General features: G+C 46.8%; 1 protein-coding gene across 4 annotated transcripts in view; it reads left to right on the top strand.

Moving 5' to 3' along the window:
* The window catches only part of MLST8 (MTOR associated protein MLST8), a 140,555-nt gene extending 125,328 nt beyond the window's left edge, over positions 1-15,227 (top strand). For all 4 annotated transcript variants that reach the window (XM_078664836.1, XM_078664839.1, XM_078664837.1 and 1 more), the window contains one exon: positions 14,479-15,227. In XM_078664836.1, coding sequence (XP_078520962.1) covers positions 14,479-14,597 — 119 coding nt within the window. In that variant the 3' untranslated portion in view covers positions 14,598-15,227. The remainder of the gene's footprint in view (positions 1-14,478) is intronic.
* Positions 15,228-15,661: the final 434 nt, after the last annotated feature.

The following is a 15,661-nucleotide window of genomic DNA, read 5'->3' as shown; positions in this document are numbered from 1 at the left end:
AAAACCTCCCACTCCACTTCAGGCTCTTCACAGAGATCTCCATCTAATATCTCTGGAGCCTCAGCCACCAAGGAATCTTCTAAGAAAACCGTGAGTAAGAGCTACAGCCATTACTTCGCCTATCCTGTCTACTAGAATCTGTATTGTGGCTACAAAAACCTTCGTCGACGACAGCCTCGACGACGAAGAAGCACTCTTCGACGAAGAAGCCCCCGTCGATGAAGTCATCTACGGTACTGTTGACGACCGTCTCGTCGACGAAGAAGCAAGGTCCATCGACGATGAACCCGTCGACGACATCTAAGACGAGTCTGTCGACGGTAGTCCCGTCGACGTCAAGCCCGTCGACGATTGTCCCGTCGAGTCCGTCGACGGCGCTCCCGTCGACGTCGAATACATCAACAACTCCTTCGTCAACAACCTCGTCGACGATCAACATATCGACGACGAAATCACCGATGGCATCAAGACAAATGGATACTGCTTCAGCTAAGCCTTTAGCTGTGCAACAGGCTTTTTCTACCACGCTTTCTTCAAAGACCTTTCAATTAGTATCATACCAGAGGCAGTAAGGATCTTACATTTCGCCACTTATGCCATCTCATCTACTAGAGACTTATGCTGATGCCGATGAGGAGAGTTATGAAGATGATGACAACGAGGGAGCTTTTGGAATAGCTCACCATCCCTCAGAATTAAATATTAAATGCCAGGAGGATGATGAAGAAAAAGAAGATGCTTATTCTGGGCATTATTATCAAGAGGACATTGTAGTCCCTCATCATTCAGAATACCTGAGGAGGCCTCCGGTTTCGGAGGCCAGCCATTTACCACTAAGCCTCATCCAAGATTTACAGGCTATGCTGGCAGATTACAAACAACGTTTTCCACCTCAACAGGTTGTGCCTCCAGCCCAACCTACTGTTCCAGTTCCTCAACCTGACGTTCCACCGCCCAGGTCTCCGGTCACAGAAACTCCACAACCTGCCTTACCTATGCAGACCCCGGACACTTCTTCAGATGAAGAAGTAGAGGAAGGAGAGTTACCTAACAATCCACCGTTGGATCCATGGGACGACTACGTTATTCCCATGCCGTCTCCACCAACTCCACAACCATCAGACTCTCCACCTGAAGACATAGGTGGTTTTCATATTCTCATGCAGCGAGCTGCATCTAGATTTCAGTTGCCGGTGACAGTGGAGCAGTCCGAATGTTTCCTCTATGATTTTAAAGAAGAAACTAGGAAGGTGTCAAGAGCCATTCCTATTATAGATTATATCTGGAAAGAAGGTGTCATGGTGATGAAAAACCCTGCTTCAGTTCCAGTAGTGTTGCCCAGGATTGACAAAAAGTATCGTGCTCCTCTCACTAGTCCTGCATGCCTCATTGGACACCCGCATTCGGTCATATCACAGGCCGCGCAGCAAAGATCAAAAAACCCAGCTACCCCTATCACTACACCACCGGATAAGGAGGGGCGTCGTTTGGAACTTATTGGTAAAAAAATTTACACCATGGCTGCTGCCACGATCAGAGCTGCAAATTCTTTAGCGATTATAGGACGCTATGATCGCCAAATGTGGTCCGAGATGGCTGGTTTAATTAATCTATCCCAGAGGATAAAAGACAGGACGCACGTAAGATCTTATTGGAGGGGGAACGTGCAGCGGCAGAAACCATCACCTGCGCTTTGGATATTGCTAATACGAACTTTAGACAGCTGGCAGGAGCTGCAGTTCTCAGACAACAGGGCTGGCTAAAGGCTACCACCTTTAGGCCCGAAGTCCAACTTAAGATCCTGGACATGGCTTATGATCGAGAGTCTCTATTTGGGAAACACATTGACGAGGCTCTCCAGGCAATCAAGACGGATACAGACGCTGCAAGATCCCTAGGGTCATTGCAGTACAAGAGAGGATCGTTTAGAGGTGCTAGAGGACGTGGATACTCCTCTAGAGGAAACTACCACCAACAAGGCAGACAATATCAACCTCAGTACCGGCAAAGTTATCAGTCTTCTTATCGACAGTCCGAAACAGCTAGTTTCTCTCGCCAAGGTGGACGAAGGCGCACAAACAATCAAGGGTGAGACACTCACAGAAAACAGTGAGATCAGCCGGGCGCCAACCTCATTTCCTTCCCTCCCTGTGGGCGCGAAGATATCTGCCTTTCAAGAACAGTGGCAGCCGATTACACCCGATCAGTGGGTGCTAGACTTAGTGCAACGTGGTCACACCCTGGAGTTTATCACCAAACCACCAATAACTCCGCCCAGGGGTCCCCCTCCCCCTCGTCTTCAATTATTGTTCAAGGAAGTTCATTCAATGCTCCTCAAGAATGCTATAGAAAAAGTTTCAGTGCATCAGAGGCACACAGGCTTCTATTCCCGCTTTTCCTCATAAAAAAGAAATCAGGGGAATGACGACCGATTCTAGACCTGCGCAAACTCAACAAATATCTCAAGAAGCAGGGCTTCCGCATGGTGACTCTTTCGGAAATTCTAAATTGCCTCAACGAGGGAGATTTTATGGCTTCCTTGGACATGGAAGATACATACTTCCACATCCCAATCCACCCAAAACATCGGATCTCCGTTTCACTGTGGCTGGCGCCCATTATCAGTTCAAAGTTCTCCCATTTGGCCTCAAGTCGGCGCCAAGGATTTTTACAAAGGGCCTGGCCCCAGTTGCGGCAGCACTACGCTCATCAGGATCCAGGTTTTGCCGTACTTGGACGACTGGCTAGTCAAAGGTCCATCAAAGTGCAGGGTGCAGAGCGACATGACAGTGTGCCGCAATCTCTTTGCATCCCTAGGTCTCACTGTCAACGAAAAGAAGTCTCAATTGGTTCCAAAAAAGAGTCCTACTTTTCTTAGGAGCTTGTCTGGACACGATACAATGCAAAGCATTCTTGTCTCCAGAAAGGCAACTTCGTCTACAGGCATTGGCCATAAAAATTTCCAAAAGAAAGTCACTTTCTGTTAGCCTCTTTGCGTCACTTCTGGGAATGTGTTCCTCAGCCATAAATCTCATTCTGTTGGCACGTCTCAAAATGCGGCCTCTACAGGAGGAGCTACATCTCCAATGGCAGCAAGCGACAGGCTCATTCGAGGACATTATCAAAGTCACCCCACGTATAGTGGATGCTCTGCAATGGTGGACACAACTTCACAATCTAAAACAAGGACTCACGTTCTTACAAACTCCTCCAGACTTCGTCCTGATGACAGATGCGCCCATGGAGGGCTGGGGAGGCCATCTCCAAGACTTGCAGGTGCAAGGCAAATGGTCTCAGAAACACAAGAAATGTCACATCAACAGTCTAGAGTTGAGAGCCATCTTCCTACAAGGTCAGCAACAATATCAAAAGAGGCTCAAGAGTTATGAGAATGGCTAACGCTGCACGATGTAACTCTCAAGGCGGAACATGTCAAAGGTCTGCACAATACCCTGGCAGACAAGCTAAGCAGATCCTTGTCGGATTGCCACGAGTGGGAGCTGGACTACACGTAGTTAAACAAGGTGTTTCAGACTTGGGGCAAACTAACATTGGATTTGTTTGCGACCAACCAGAACAAGTAATGCCGGTATTACGCCAGCAGATACCCTCAACAGGGGTCAAGAGGGAATGCCCTGTCCATGCGATGGTCAGGGATCTATGCTTACGCCTTTCCTCCGATCCCTCTGATTCCACGAGTGTTGCGCAAGATGAAATTGGAGAGCTGCCGTCTACTTCTAATTGCTCCCAGATGGCCTCGTCAATATTGGTTTCAGGAGCTCATGCTGCTGTCACAGGAGCCTCCGATCAAATTTCAACCGGCTCCAACTCTACTGTCACACAACGGAGGTCAGATTCTTCACCCAGACTCTCAATCTCTGAAATTGCACGCATGGCTCCTAATTTCTTAGAATTTCAACACCTACAAATTCCTCAAGACTGCCGGGATATCTTGAAGAAAGCACGAACCCAGAGCACGTTGAAGACCTATCGTCTCAAATGGAAGCGTTTCTGTTCCTGGTGTAATTCAAACGCTTTACACCCTATCGAAGCTCAAGCGGAGAAAATTCTGCCTTATCTTTTACATTTGGCTCGCTCTGGTCTTTCATTCTCGTCCATAAAGGTCCATTTAGCGGCCTTATCCAGGTTCAGGAAAGTGGCTGACACTCCATAACTATGCTCTTCGTCACTGATAAAACAATTCATGAGGGTCTTTTCCGGGCTTATCCTCCAATTAGGCCTTCACCACCGGAATGGGAACTCAACACGGTCCTCTCAAAGCTGATGAAGCACCCGTTCGAACCAATCCACAAAGCCGACCACAAATTCTTGACATGGAAGGTCGCCCTGCTTTTAGCCCTAACTTCTGCCAGAAGAATAGGAGAAATTCAGGCTTTCACTATCAAAGAGCCTTTCTTACATTTCTCTCAAGAGTATGTCACTCTCCGAACAAATCCAACTTTCATACCCAAAGTGCCTTCTCAGTTCGATTTGAATGAGCCAGTGAAATTGTGGGTTTTCTTTCCAAATCCTACAACCCCTGGCGTAAAAGAACACTACATTCTTTGGACATTAAACGATGTTTAAAGTTTTATCTTCAAAGAACAAAAAACTTCAGAAAGTCAGATCAGCTATTTGTGGCATATGGCCAAACTGCGCTGGGGAAAGCGGATACTAAAGCCATAATTTCCAGATGGATAGCCTCTGCGATCCATTTCTACCATGTTAAAGCTAACCGACCACTACAAAGGACTGTAAGATCTCACTCTACAAGAGCTGTAGCAGCATCTACAGCATTGTTTGCAGGAGTGACACTAGAGAACATTTGCCGTGCTGCGACATGGAAGAATGTCCACAGGTTTACAAGGCATTACTGCCTGCAATCAGCAAATCAAGAGGATGGGGCAGTTGGCCAAGCGGTTTTACGTCACCTGTTTCCATAAGAACATATTCAGGTAACAATATTTGGTTAATTTTAAGATGTGTGCATACTATTCAGTATTTTTGTTGATATAAAAGAAGGGTAACATGTTTAGCGTATTGCTTATTAATGCTATACTAATATTCCTTTCCTGTGGAATACTAGATGACTTATCTTTTGAATTTAGACATGCTTTTATTAGCAGATCATTTACGTTGCAATTGTTGGTTGTTAAACATAAGTTTATGGGGGTGCACCACAATAAGTCTCCCACCATCCCCAACCAACTTTTGCCTGGCTTACTCCTTGCTATTCTGATTGAGGCATGTGAATCTATGAAAGATACCCCAATAGTGGATAAGAAAACCAGTTACTTACCTGTAACTTTAGTTATCCAGTATTGGTATCTTTCATTTTCATAGATTCACATGCACCCACCCTCCTCCCTGGAGAGTCAGTTCTCTAAATTTTGGGATACTAATTCCCACTTGTGCTAACGAAAACCTGAGGAGAACTGGCTCTGCAGAGAGGGTTCTAGAGGGTGCTGTGATCTGATTGGCTGGTGCAAAGACTTTGGTCTTTTTAGCATAATGAGGTAGATAGGCTACTACAATCTAGGCCTCAGGCCTTCTCATAGGGCCTACTACTGTAATTTACTGTTGGTACTGCTTTTTTATATACCGTGGGACTCCCGCCTCGGCGACGGGGAATAATTCAGGCATGTGAATCTATGAAAGATACCAATACTGGATAACTGAAGTTACAGGTAAGTAACTTGTTTTCTTATCCAGCAATGCATCTTTAACAGACTCACTTTGTTTGAACAGTTCCAGTATAGCCTGTCATAGGGAATTATTCCATCTACTAAATCGAAGTTACCAGGGCCAGAGAACTGTACGAATAATCAAGAACGTGTTTCCTTTCCTTCGAAGAGGTAGAGCGAGAAAGAGAGGGAGAAGATCTTGGCTTCTTTCTCTGCCTCTTCACTGGCTCATAATAGGTTTTACCTTCGATGTTAGATTCATTATTTTCGTGATACTTAGTCAGGGTTTGACAGAATGCACACTGCCAGCATGGAAAACGTAATGTCTCTGTAGAAGAAGGCATCTGGTTCTCATTGAGTTTTCATGTGAAAGGCGTTTTGAAGTTGCTCAAGCTCTATGGGTGTTTCTTACCTAGGTATGTGTATAAATGCTTGGTCTGAACCACAATTGTACCTCTGTAGGTAGTGTTGATGGGCTGTGTAGCATGCACCGTCTCGGCTGTCGAGAATGGATTGGCAGTGATGTTGTCGTACTACACTACTATACGTTTGTGCGAGATCACTCTAGGCATTTGACTAATTCAGCAGCAGGGGAGGGAAGTTTTGATGTGTAGTGTTGTAGAGAATGTTGAACCAGTTGGATTGAATATGTGAGAGCTTGAACCTCAGCATTACAAATTTCAGTAGGTGGCTATTTGGGTACTACCCAAAGAAACCAGAACTTTCTTCTTTGCCTTGAGATAGCGCATTCAGTGGAACATAACTTCTTTTGTTGTTTGGGTAATGAAGTGGTTTTCATAGCACTGGGATATGTATCACTTTGTGTTTTTAATTCATGTTGATAGAGCATCCCTTAATGGATGAAGAAGTTAGATCTGGGTTCATGCATAAGATCAAGAGATGCAATCATGCTCTTCATTGATACAGATTACATTTTTGGATCTACCACTGTTTCCAGGCAGCCATAGATTACTTTTCTGGAAGGACAGCCTTTACAGGAAAATATGGATATGTTTGTGATCCTTAAGGTCTGAGCTGTTTAACTCACATCTAGATAATTTTGTGAAGAAGATACTTGTGGATTAGCAATGTGCTTCTCTCTTTTGAAAGTTTTGCGAGGCTCTTTCCACCCTTGTGCCAGTTCTGGCATAACTAAAGGATTTGTTAGTCTATTAAGTGTTTGGGGCCTTTGTGAGTCAACTTCAACCCAATTACAAGAGCCTGACTAAAACGTTCTCTAGCATTTTGCTTGTACTATAGAGGGAGAATTGTAAATCTTACATTTGTGACTGGATGCATTGGGTCACATTGATCAGTGGGTTCTATACAATTATTTGCTAAACGTCAATAAAATATCTTTGATTTCGTCTAGAGTTAGGCTTCACGCCTATCTCATGGCCCTAACCAAGCATGACATTTTTTAATTGTGGATGTGATTAGTTTTGTGAGTAGCATTAATGAGCTTTTAGTTCCTTTCCCATCAGAATCTGGATTTTTCTATAAGTGTCTATTGCTGAAATGTAATGGACAACTATGTGACTAGGCCTTAGTCTTTTTGCAGTCATTATTTGCTGGCCGTCTCATCTTGAATAGACTTCCTTTTTGGACAAGTAGTGGTTTGCGACTTGTTTGCCCAAGTCCTGGCTGTTATTAAGTTAGAATTGTCCAGACTTTGGGGTTAGGAGACAGTCATGGTGAGCATTAGGGGAAAACTACATTTTTTTGTTACCCTGATAGTCCTAGACCTTTCTTCCTTTAATTCCTCAGCCCATTAGTTTGGTATACTGTCCTTTCTGGTTACTGGACAGGAAATGGAGTGGTGTACCTACTAAATGCTATTCTGGCATGGTGGAACATCCATTCAGTGTACCAACTGGGCCCAGGATTGGTCAAACATCTCTCTAAAGAATCACTAACCGATCTCAAAATAAAGTGTTGGAATGCCCACAAGTGGGTAACTTGGGTAACTGTTCCCTTTCTTATGCATTCCCCTATGATTAGTGACATGTTCATTTGGGTCTTGTGTTCAGCATTGTTGTCAAGGAGTAAGGGGTATTGCATGATCAATGGCCATTACTGCTGAATGGAAAAGAGAAGGGCCATGGAAGACGATCGACAATGCCAAAGTTTTGTTAGGTTGTTTATCAAGAGTTGTAAGAAAGAAATGCTGGAAATTGAGAGAAATGTATTCACCCACTTTCAATATATGAAACTGTGAAAGGATATTGTGTATATTTTGAAGGAAACCGAGAAAAATAAAAAAAAAGGTTTCTGATGGATACATCGGCCAGTGGATTCCTCACCTTGTGAATATCCCCTGCGCCAGCAGCATCCGGAAATTTTTTGTAGCTCCACGCCGACGAGGACGAGGTCACAATAGCATGGCTCCGCTCGCGGCTCAGCTGACGTCACTGGAGCCATAAGAGAGCCTCGTCGGCGTGATAATGTCAGTTCCCTTTTTTCTGTGCCGTAGACGCTAACGGTTTTCTGGGACTCTCAGTGGTTTTGTGGTTACATTGTGTTTTTGGCTAGCTTCTCTTGTTTCTTTTCTGAAGATGTCTTCGAGGAAGTCGTATTTCAAGCCCTGTAGAGAATGTGGGGGTCATATGTCCATCACGGACCCCCACGAGGATTGTGTCTGATGCCTGTCGTCGGATCACGATGTTGCTCTTGCTGTCGCAAGATGAACCCAAAAGCTTCGAAGGAGAGAGAGGCCAAACTATTCATGGCAAAGATGAGAAAAGAGAAGAGAGGTTGAAGAAGATCGAGATCGAAGTCAACGTCGGGTTATGCTTCGAAGTCAAAGAAGCACAAGAAAAAGAAGAGACACGGCTCTCGACACCGTTCAGACAAGAATACGGCTCCGAGGTTGACTTCACCAGCTCCTCGACATCGTAAGGATTTCGTCTCTCCATCCCCTTCAGGCTCAAATCAAGGTACTCCTGTTCGATCGGCTTCGCCTGAAGCTTCACCGGCGCATTCTCCAGCGCGCTGGTTCAGTCTCCTGTTCCGGTGGATGAAGCTCCAGTTCCTGATGAATCAGTGGCTCTATTGGCTCCACCGTCGGCGCCGACTGGCCCGAGTCCGTTAATGCCTCAGCCGGATACTGTCCCGGGGACCTACCCGCCTTTCCCTGGTCCGGGTGCTGATCCATCACATTACTTGAATGCAATGTATGGAATCTTTACTAGAGCTATGTACCCCTCTGGAGCGCCTTCGGGTCCCATGGGTCCTATGGCCTTTAACCTGGGAGTTCCTCAGGCTTATGCTCAGGCTCCCTTTATACCTTTCTACCGGTGGCTCCGTCCTGACATTTCCCGGCGCCGAGGACATCGACGCTGTATCCTTCTTCTCCGGCGCAGATCTACCTCGTTCGACTCAGGCTGTGCCTCCGGATCCGAGTTCGACGCCAGCTCCGGATCCGTCGAAGTCGTGTTTGGGGCCACCAGTTTTGAGGATGAGGTCGGGCGAGAGGTGCAGAGAGTTTTGGAGGAACAACTCTATCAAGCAGAGGTAGAAATGGAGGAAGGTGAGCTTGAAGAGTCAGAAGACTTATTTGAGGGTTTGAAGGAGGCAAATGGTTTGGATATGTCCCCGGAGTGGGAATTTTCTCCTTCGGCAGATGTTCCTTCTAAGGATGTGGCTCCATACCACACGGTTATTAGGAAAGCAGCAGAGCTTTTAGATCTACAGCTTCCAACAGCTGAGCTTGTCAAATATTTTAACTGAGGTTCTACATTCTCCCTCCACTTTGATAGAGCCATTATTGCCTTTTAATGATGCTGTCACTTAACCAGTTTTGGAAGTCTGGCGTAAGCCCTTTTCAGCTCCAGCAGTATCTAAGTCTGTTGCTAGGAGGTACAGGGCGGCTCCAGGAGACCTGGATTTCCTTACATCTCATCCTTCTCCTGAGAGCCTGGTGGTTCAAGCTGCTTGTTCTAAGAAATCATCTGGGGCTTTTCCTCAAGTCCCTGGGGACAAAGATTCTAAGAGACTTGACCAATCGGCTAAAAAGATCTTTTCATCAGCAAGTATGGCCTTGAAGTCTACAAACGCCACCTGTCTTTTGGTCCGTTACATACATGCTCTTATGGAACAGCTTGCCCCTAAATTGTCTGAAGAGGACAGACAGAATTTTAACAAAGTCTTGGCGGACACTCAGGCAGCTGCACACCAGGTTATACAGAGTGGTCTGGACACTGCAGACTCTGTTGCTAGGATTATGGGTTCTTTTGGTTGCCACAAGGAGAAGTGCTTGGCTCAGGTCATCGGAGTTCTCTCCGGATGTGCAGGCAACTCTTCTTGACCTCCCTTTTGATGGTTCTGGACTGTTTGGTAAAAAAGCAGATGCAGCCTTGCAGAGGTTCAAAGACAGCAAAGCCACTGCTAAGTCCTTGGGCCTGTAGGTGCAGCCTAGAGGTTCCGGTTACAGAAAATACAGAGGTTTTGGAAGGTCGTCCTTTCGGACCTACTGGCAGCCTTAGCAGCAGCAGTAAAATACTCTATGAATCATATAGCGGCAAGAACAGAGGTCGCCCACGAGGTCGTCAGCCCTTCTCCTCTACCTCCCCCCCCCCCCTCTTGCCACAGCAAAGCAGCCCTAGATCCACCATTCTGGATCATGTGGGTCCTGTAGGGGGTCGACTTACCCATTTTCTACAAGATTGGGAATCGGTCACTCCGGACCTTTGGGTTCTATATCTTGTGGAAAATGGGTGTGGCGCAGTGGAGAAGTAACGATAAGACGGAGTGATTTGATTTAGAGGTTTATTTGTTACGTCTCAAATACAGGCCACTGTTTTGAATAGTTCAAAGTCTTATGGGGGTAGAAAATGTCTTCTCTCTCTTTTTGTCAGAGAGTAGTTCCTCTGGGTTTCAGAATTCCAAAACAGGGAGACTTGACTTGTCGTGCAGAGCCCAAAAAAACGATTCAGGTCCCGGAACAGAAAAAGAAAAGTAAAGAATGTTTGGTATAAGGGACGTTTCTTTGCTTTTAAGTTAGTCAGGGAAGGGAGCGAAGGGTTAGGCACCCGGCCACCACCGTGATTCTCGCTATTACCGGAAGAGCTTCTGTGAGCTATGTTATCAATCCTGGGTATTTGGCTTAATCTGTAGTCCCGGTGCATTAACCCCGCAACCCCGGCCTTCCCCTACCCCAGACTCCGCCCAATTGACCCCGTACCTTGAGAAGCCACGACCCTCCTGCGCCGTGGCCGCTTTCAGCACGGTGCCGGGAAGGGCCCGGTTCCCTCCTTTCGTCGTCTTCGGGTGGCGGCTTCTGCACGGGCAGGAACACGTCTTCCTGCCTCTTCAGAATCAACAATTCCTCCCCAAACGCTGGTGCGATAACGAAGGTCCGTGTGCTTCGTTCTTGCGTGGACTTCTCGGCGGTTCTTTTCCAGCATTCCCCAAGCGAGAGCGAAAGCCGCGTCTCTTCCGTTTCCTCATTTGTGGACCAGATGGGATCATGTGACCACCCCACGTGAGCGGCCGACGGGGATGCCTTTAAGGGCCAGTGTTCCTGAGAGGCGATATCCCGGTGCCTGAAAGCAGAGGAGGGAACATGGAGATAGGTGAGATGGTAAGTGTTCGAGTGACAATTCTGAGGAGGCAGGATCGTCATTCAAAGGTGCGATAGAGGTGGTTCCAGAACGGGAAAGGGGTCAGGGATGCTACTCCCGGTATTTCCTGATTCCCAAGAAGGATGGCAGGTTACGTCCAATCCTGGATCTCAGGATCTTGAATATTTTTCTGAAGCAGGAAAAGTTCAAGATGCTCACCCTAGCGCAGGTTCTTCAAGCGCTGCAACAGGAAGACTGGATGGTGTCGATCGACTTGCAGGATGCGTATTTTCATATTCCAATCCTGAAGTCGCACAGGAAGGGGTGGGGTCGCAACACTATCCGTTTGCGGTTCTCCCGTTTGGATTTACTACTGCACCTCGAGTCTTCACCAAGGTGATGGCAGTGGTGGCAGCCCATCTCAGGAGAGTGGGGATTCCAGTTTTCCCCTATCTGGATGACTGGCTGCCGCAAAGCGGAGACGCCAAAGAATCTGCAAGTGCCAGCTGTTGTACAATTTGGGTTTCTCGATAAACGTACCCAAATCTCACTTGGTGCCCTCTCAGCGCAACCTGTTTATCGAGCATTCCCACCTCATCAAAGGATTCTCGACATACAGAAAATGATTCCTTTGTTTTACAATGGAGCTGTCGTTCCATTCCTGAAGGTCCTTCGCCTGCTCGGTCTGTTTGCTTCCTGCATTCTTTTGGTCAATCATGCACTCTGGCACATGAGGGCACTCCAGTGGTGCCTCCGCAGGCAGTGGTATCAGCACAACGGGGATCTTAGGGAGTCGATCAGGATCTTCAGGGACACCGCAGCGGATCTGTCTCAAGGAAAGCCCTTCCATCATCGGTGGCCACAGTGATAACGGATGCACCCACTCTAGGGTGGGGTGCTCATCTGGGGACCTGAAGATCAAGGGTCTTTGGTCTCCAGAGGAAAGGTTGCTTCACATCAACCTTCTAGAGTTGCAGGCGATATGTTTGCCACTCAAGGCCTTCCTCCCTTCCCTTCACGGTCAGTCGGGTTAAGTCCTGACGGACAACACTACCGCGATGTGGTATGGTAACAAGCAAGGAGGAGTAGGGTCGCACTGTCTCTGCAGAGAGGCTCTGCGTCTCTGGTCCTGGGTTCAGGACCATCAGATTTGTCTGATGGCGAATCATCTGGCCGGAGTTCTGAAGTGCGTGCAGACAGTCTCAGTCGGCAGTTCTCTGCTGACCACGAGTGGAGGCTTCATCCAGAGGTGGTTCGTCCCGTCTTTCGGATGTGGGAAACTCCTCAGGTGGACCGGTTTGCCACTCACGAGAAAGCTCACTGCCCGTCATTGAGCAGTCTCCAGTATCCAATGCAGGGAGCTTTGGGGGACGCGTTTCAGTTGAGTTGGGGCTCACAACTCCTTTACGTGTTTCCTCCCATACCCTTGATTCCTCGGGTTCTGAGGAAGATTCGCCAACACCGGAACCAAGTAATACTGATTGCCCCAGATTGGCCAAGAAGGGTGTGGTACACAGATCTACTTCACCTCTCGTCGCACCCTCCGCTCCGTCTACTTCTCAGGCCAGACCTCCTCTCGCAGTCGCAGGGGCAGGTTCTACACCCCCTCCTACAGAGCTTGCATCTTAATGCCTGGAGATTGAACAGGGCAACCTGAGTTCCTTCTTTCTCCCGCCTGACGTGGTGGATGTTATTTTAACGGCCAGGCGACACTCCACCAAGTCTATCTATTCCTGCAGGTGGTTCAAATTTGTCAAATGGTGTGGAGAGAATTCTTTTGATCCTTTGAGGGCTCGTTTATCCAACATCCTTTATTTTGCTCTCTCTCTAGCTCAGCAGGGCTTTGCTGTGGTTACTGTGAAGGGCGATTTATCGGCTTTGTCGGCGTTCCTTTGCTTGCCGGATAAGCCGTCTTTGTTTAAATCATCCATTGTGTTACGGTTCATTAAGAGCCTTACCAACAAATTTCCGCCTGCTCCCTTTATTGTGCCTCAATGGGACTTAAATCTTGTCTTAACTTACTTGATGGGTTCTCCCTTTGAGCCCCTTACACAAGTGTCCCTTGAGACTATTGTCTTTTAAAACAGTATTTCTTGTTCCCATAACCTCGGCAAGGAGGGTAAGTGAGCTTCAAGCTCTGAGTTCGAAGCCCCCGTTCTTGACCAATCATGCTGATAGAATGGTACTCAGGACCAGGGCTGCTCTTCTGCCTAAGGTGGTAACTCCCTTCCATCTGGGGCAGTCCATTACCCTTCCTACCTTCTATCCTCCCCCTCCCCCTCCTAAGGAGGAGGAGCAGCTTCACCGCCTGGACCCTAGAAGGGCAGTGAGTTTTTACCTCGATAGGACTACAGACTATCGTGTGGATGACCAGCTCTTCGCGGCCTTTATTGGCTACAGGAAAGGCAGAGCGGTGCACAAGCGCACTCTTTCCAGGTGGATTATCTTGTGCATCAAGATCTGTTATTCTTTGGCCGGTAAGGAACCTCCAGAGGGTATTAGAGCTCACTCTACCAGAGCAAAGTCTTCTACATCTGCTTTGTCTAGGGGTGTTCCTGTGGAGGGCATTTATAGAACGGCAACTTGGGCCTTTCTCCACACTTTCGCAAAGCATTACTGCTTAGATTCCGAGGTGAGGAGGGACAGACACGTAGCGCGTTCGTCCTCGTCAGCGTGGAGAGCTACAAAAGATTTCCGAATGCTGCTGGCGCAGGGGATATTCACAAGGTGAGGAATCCACAGGCAGATACTGTATCCACCAGAAAAAGCATTACCAAAGGTAAGTAACTTGTTAATTACATGCACATCAGAATGCAATAAACGGGCCCAGGCAAGGAGTCTTTTTACAGGTAGAGCAAAAAAAAATTGGTTAACCAGGAAACCTGCAAAATCTGCACAAGCCCAGTGCCTATGTAACAATGCTAATGCAAAATGATATATGTATGTCTCGTACAGGGGTTGCAAATGAACATCTGCAAATTGGTCTTAGTCAATGTGTGCTCAGTTTCCAAATACAGACCTATAAGAGGAGTCTCTGAAAGGCCATTGGGACATGGCGGGGAAATTTAGGTTGAGATGCTTCATGTTAGAGCACAAACATTCACATCCATGGAGAAACCCCAGAATCCCTGTATGATTTGCAATGTTGCTTCATATGTCTTGCATGTTCGCAAATGTTACACCATAGTAAATCTTGGACGACCTGACTTCATGTCTCTTTCTCTTTTTTACAGCCTCTTCTGATAACCTGGCCAGGCTATGGTGTGTTGAGACTGGGGAAATCAAGAGGGAATATAGTGGGCATCAGAAGGCCATTGCCTGCTTGGCATTTAACGACAGTGTGCTTGGCTGATCCCACCCACTAGAACCAGAGGGACGAAGGTGCTCCTGTATCTTCACGGGTCATGTCATGCAGCATTTCCTGGTGCTCTGCAGTTTGTTGGACTGTGCAGAGTTGGAAATTGCAGTGAATGTATATAATATATTCTACAAGGGAAAAAAACTTCCCTCGGAAACAGACAGCAAATTTTATGAAATATACTGCTCTACACAATTAAGTGTACCCTGTGAAACGGAATGCTTATAATGCATCCGCAAGATACTGCAACGTATCCGCTGTACACCAACAGGTACATGTTCCTGTGGCTTAGCTTTATCGGGTGCGATATAACATGGCTGGTTTCACATTCTCTGGGGATGAGCGTTTTCTGTGAACTTCTCTGTCTACTTGCCTACAACGCCCGGATATTTTGGAATCTGATTTGTGATTAGCAGTTCAATTTTTACGCTGCACATTTAGGAGTACTGGATGGAACAAAAATCTAAGTATTGACACTCTGACTGAAGCTGCTCTGTCTTTGTGATATGTGACTATAGCTTGCAGCTGAATAGTTTCTGACCAGACTGGCTAAAACGTTGTCTCTTTGTACATCCGTGTTCAACATAATAAACATCAGAATGTATATCTGTTGTGTTGCAGGCAGTAGTAGCCCCAGGTCACCTCTTTTTCGTTCTTGTTATCTGTTCCGGCATTTTTATAAGGAGGAAACATACCATGCCTGAGTGATTACAGATCAGCAGAAGTGTTCAAAACGATGGAACTGTAGAGAGGAGTAAGTCATGAAAAGCAGTTGAGAAATCAGGAAAATGTATGTGCGTACACAAGGTACTCAAGGACTGGGGAAGATTCCCGTAAGTAGGGAGGTGAACCATCAACAAGAGTAGGGAATAAATCTGTGTGCTAGGCAGGTAAAAAGGAAGGACAACAGAGTTTGGATACGATTCAAAGAACAAACAAGAAGGACATAAATGACAGTATGAAGAGAGACTACATGCATGAGAAAGCTTAAAAGGCCTAGAAGGAAGAGTGTGATGGCAGACGGGCACGAAGGAGAGTTGTGCATGAGCGCATCACTA

This window comes from Lissotriton helveticus, chromosome 10, assembly GCF_964261635.1.
Source record: "Lissotriton helveticus chromosome 10, aLisHel1.1, whole genome shotgun sequence".
NCBI lineage: Eukaryota > Metazoa > Chordata > Amphibia > Caudata > Salamandridae > Lissotriton > Lissotriton helveticus.
This window is presented reverse-complemented; position numbering and strand designations above follow the sequence as displayed.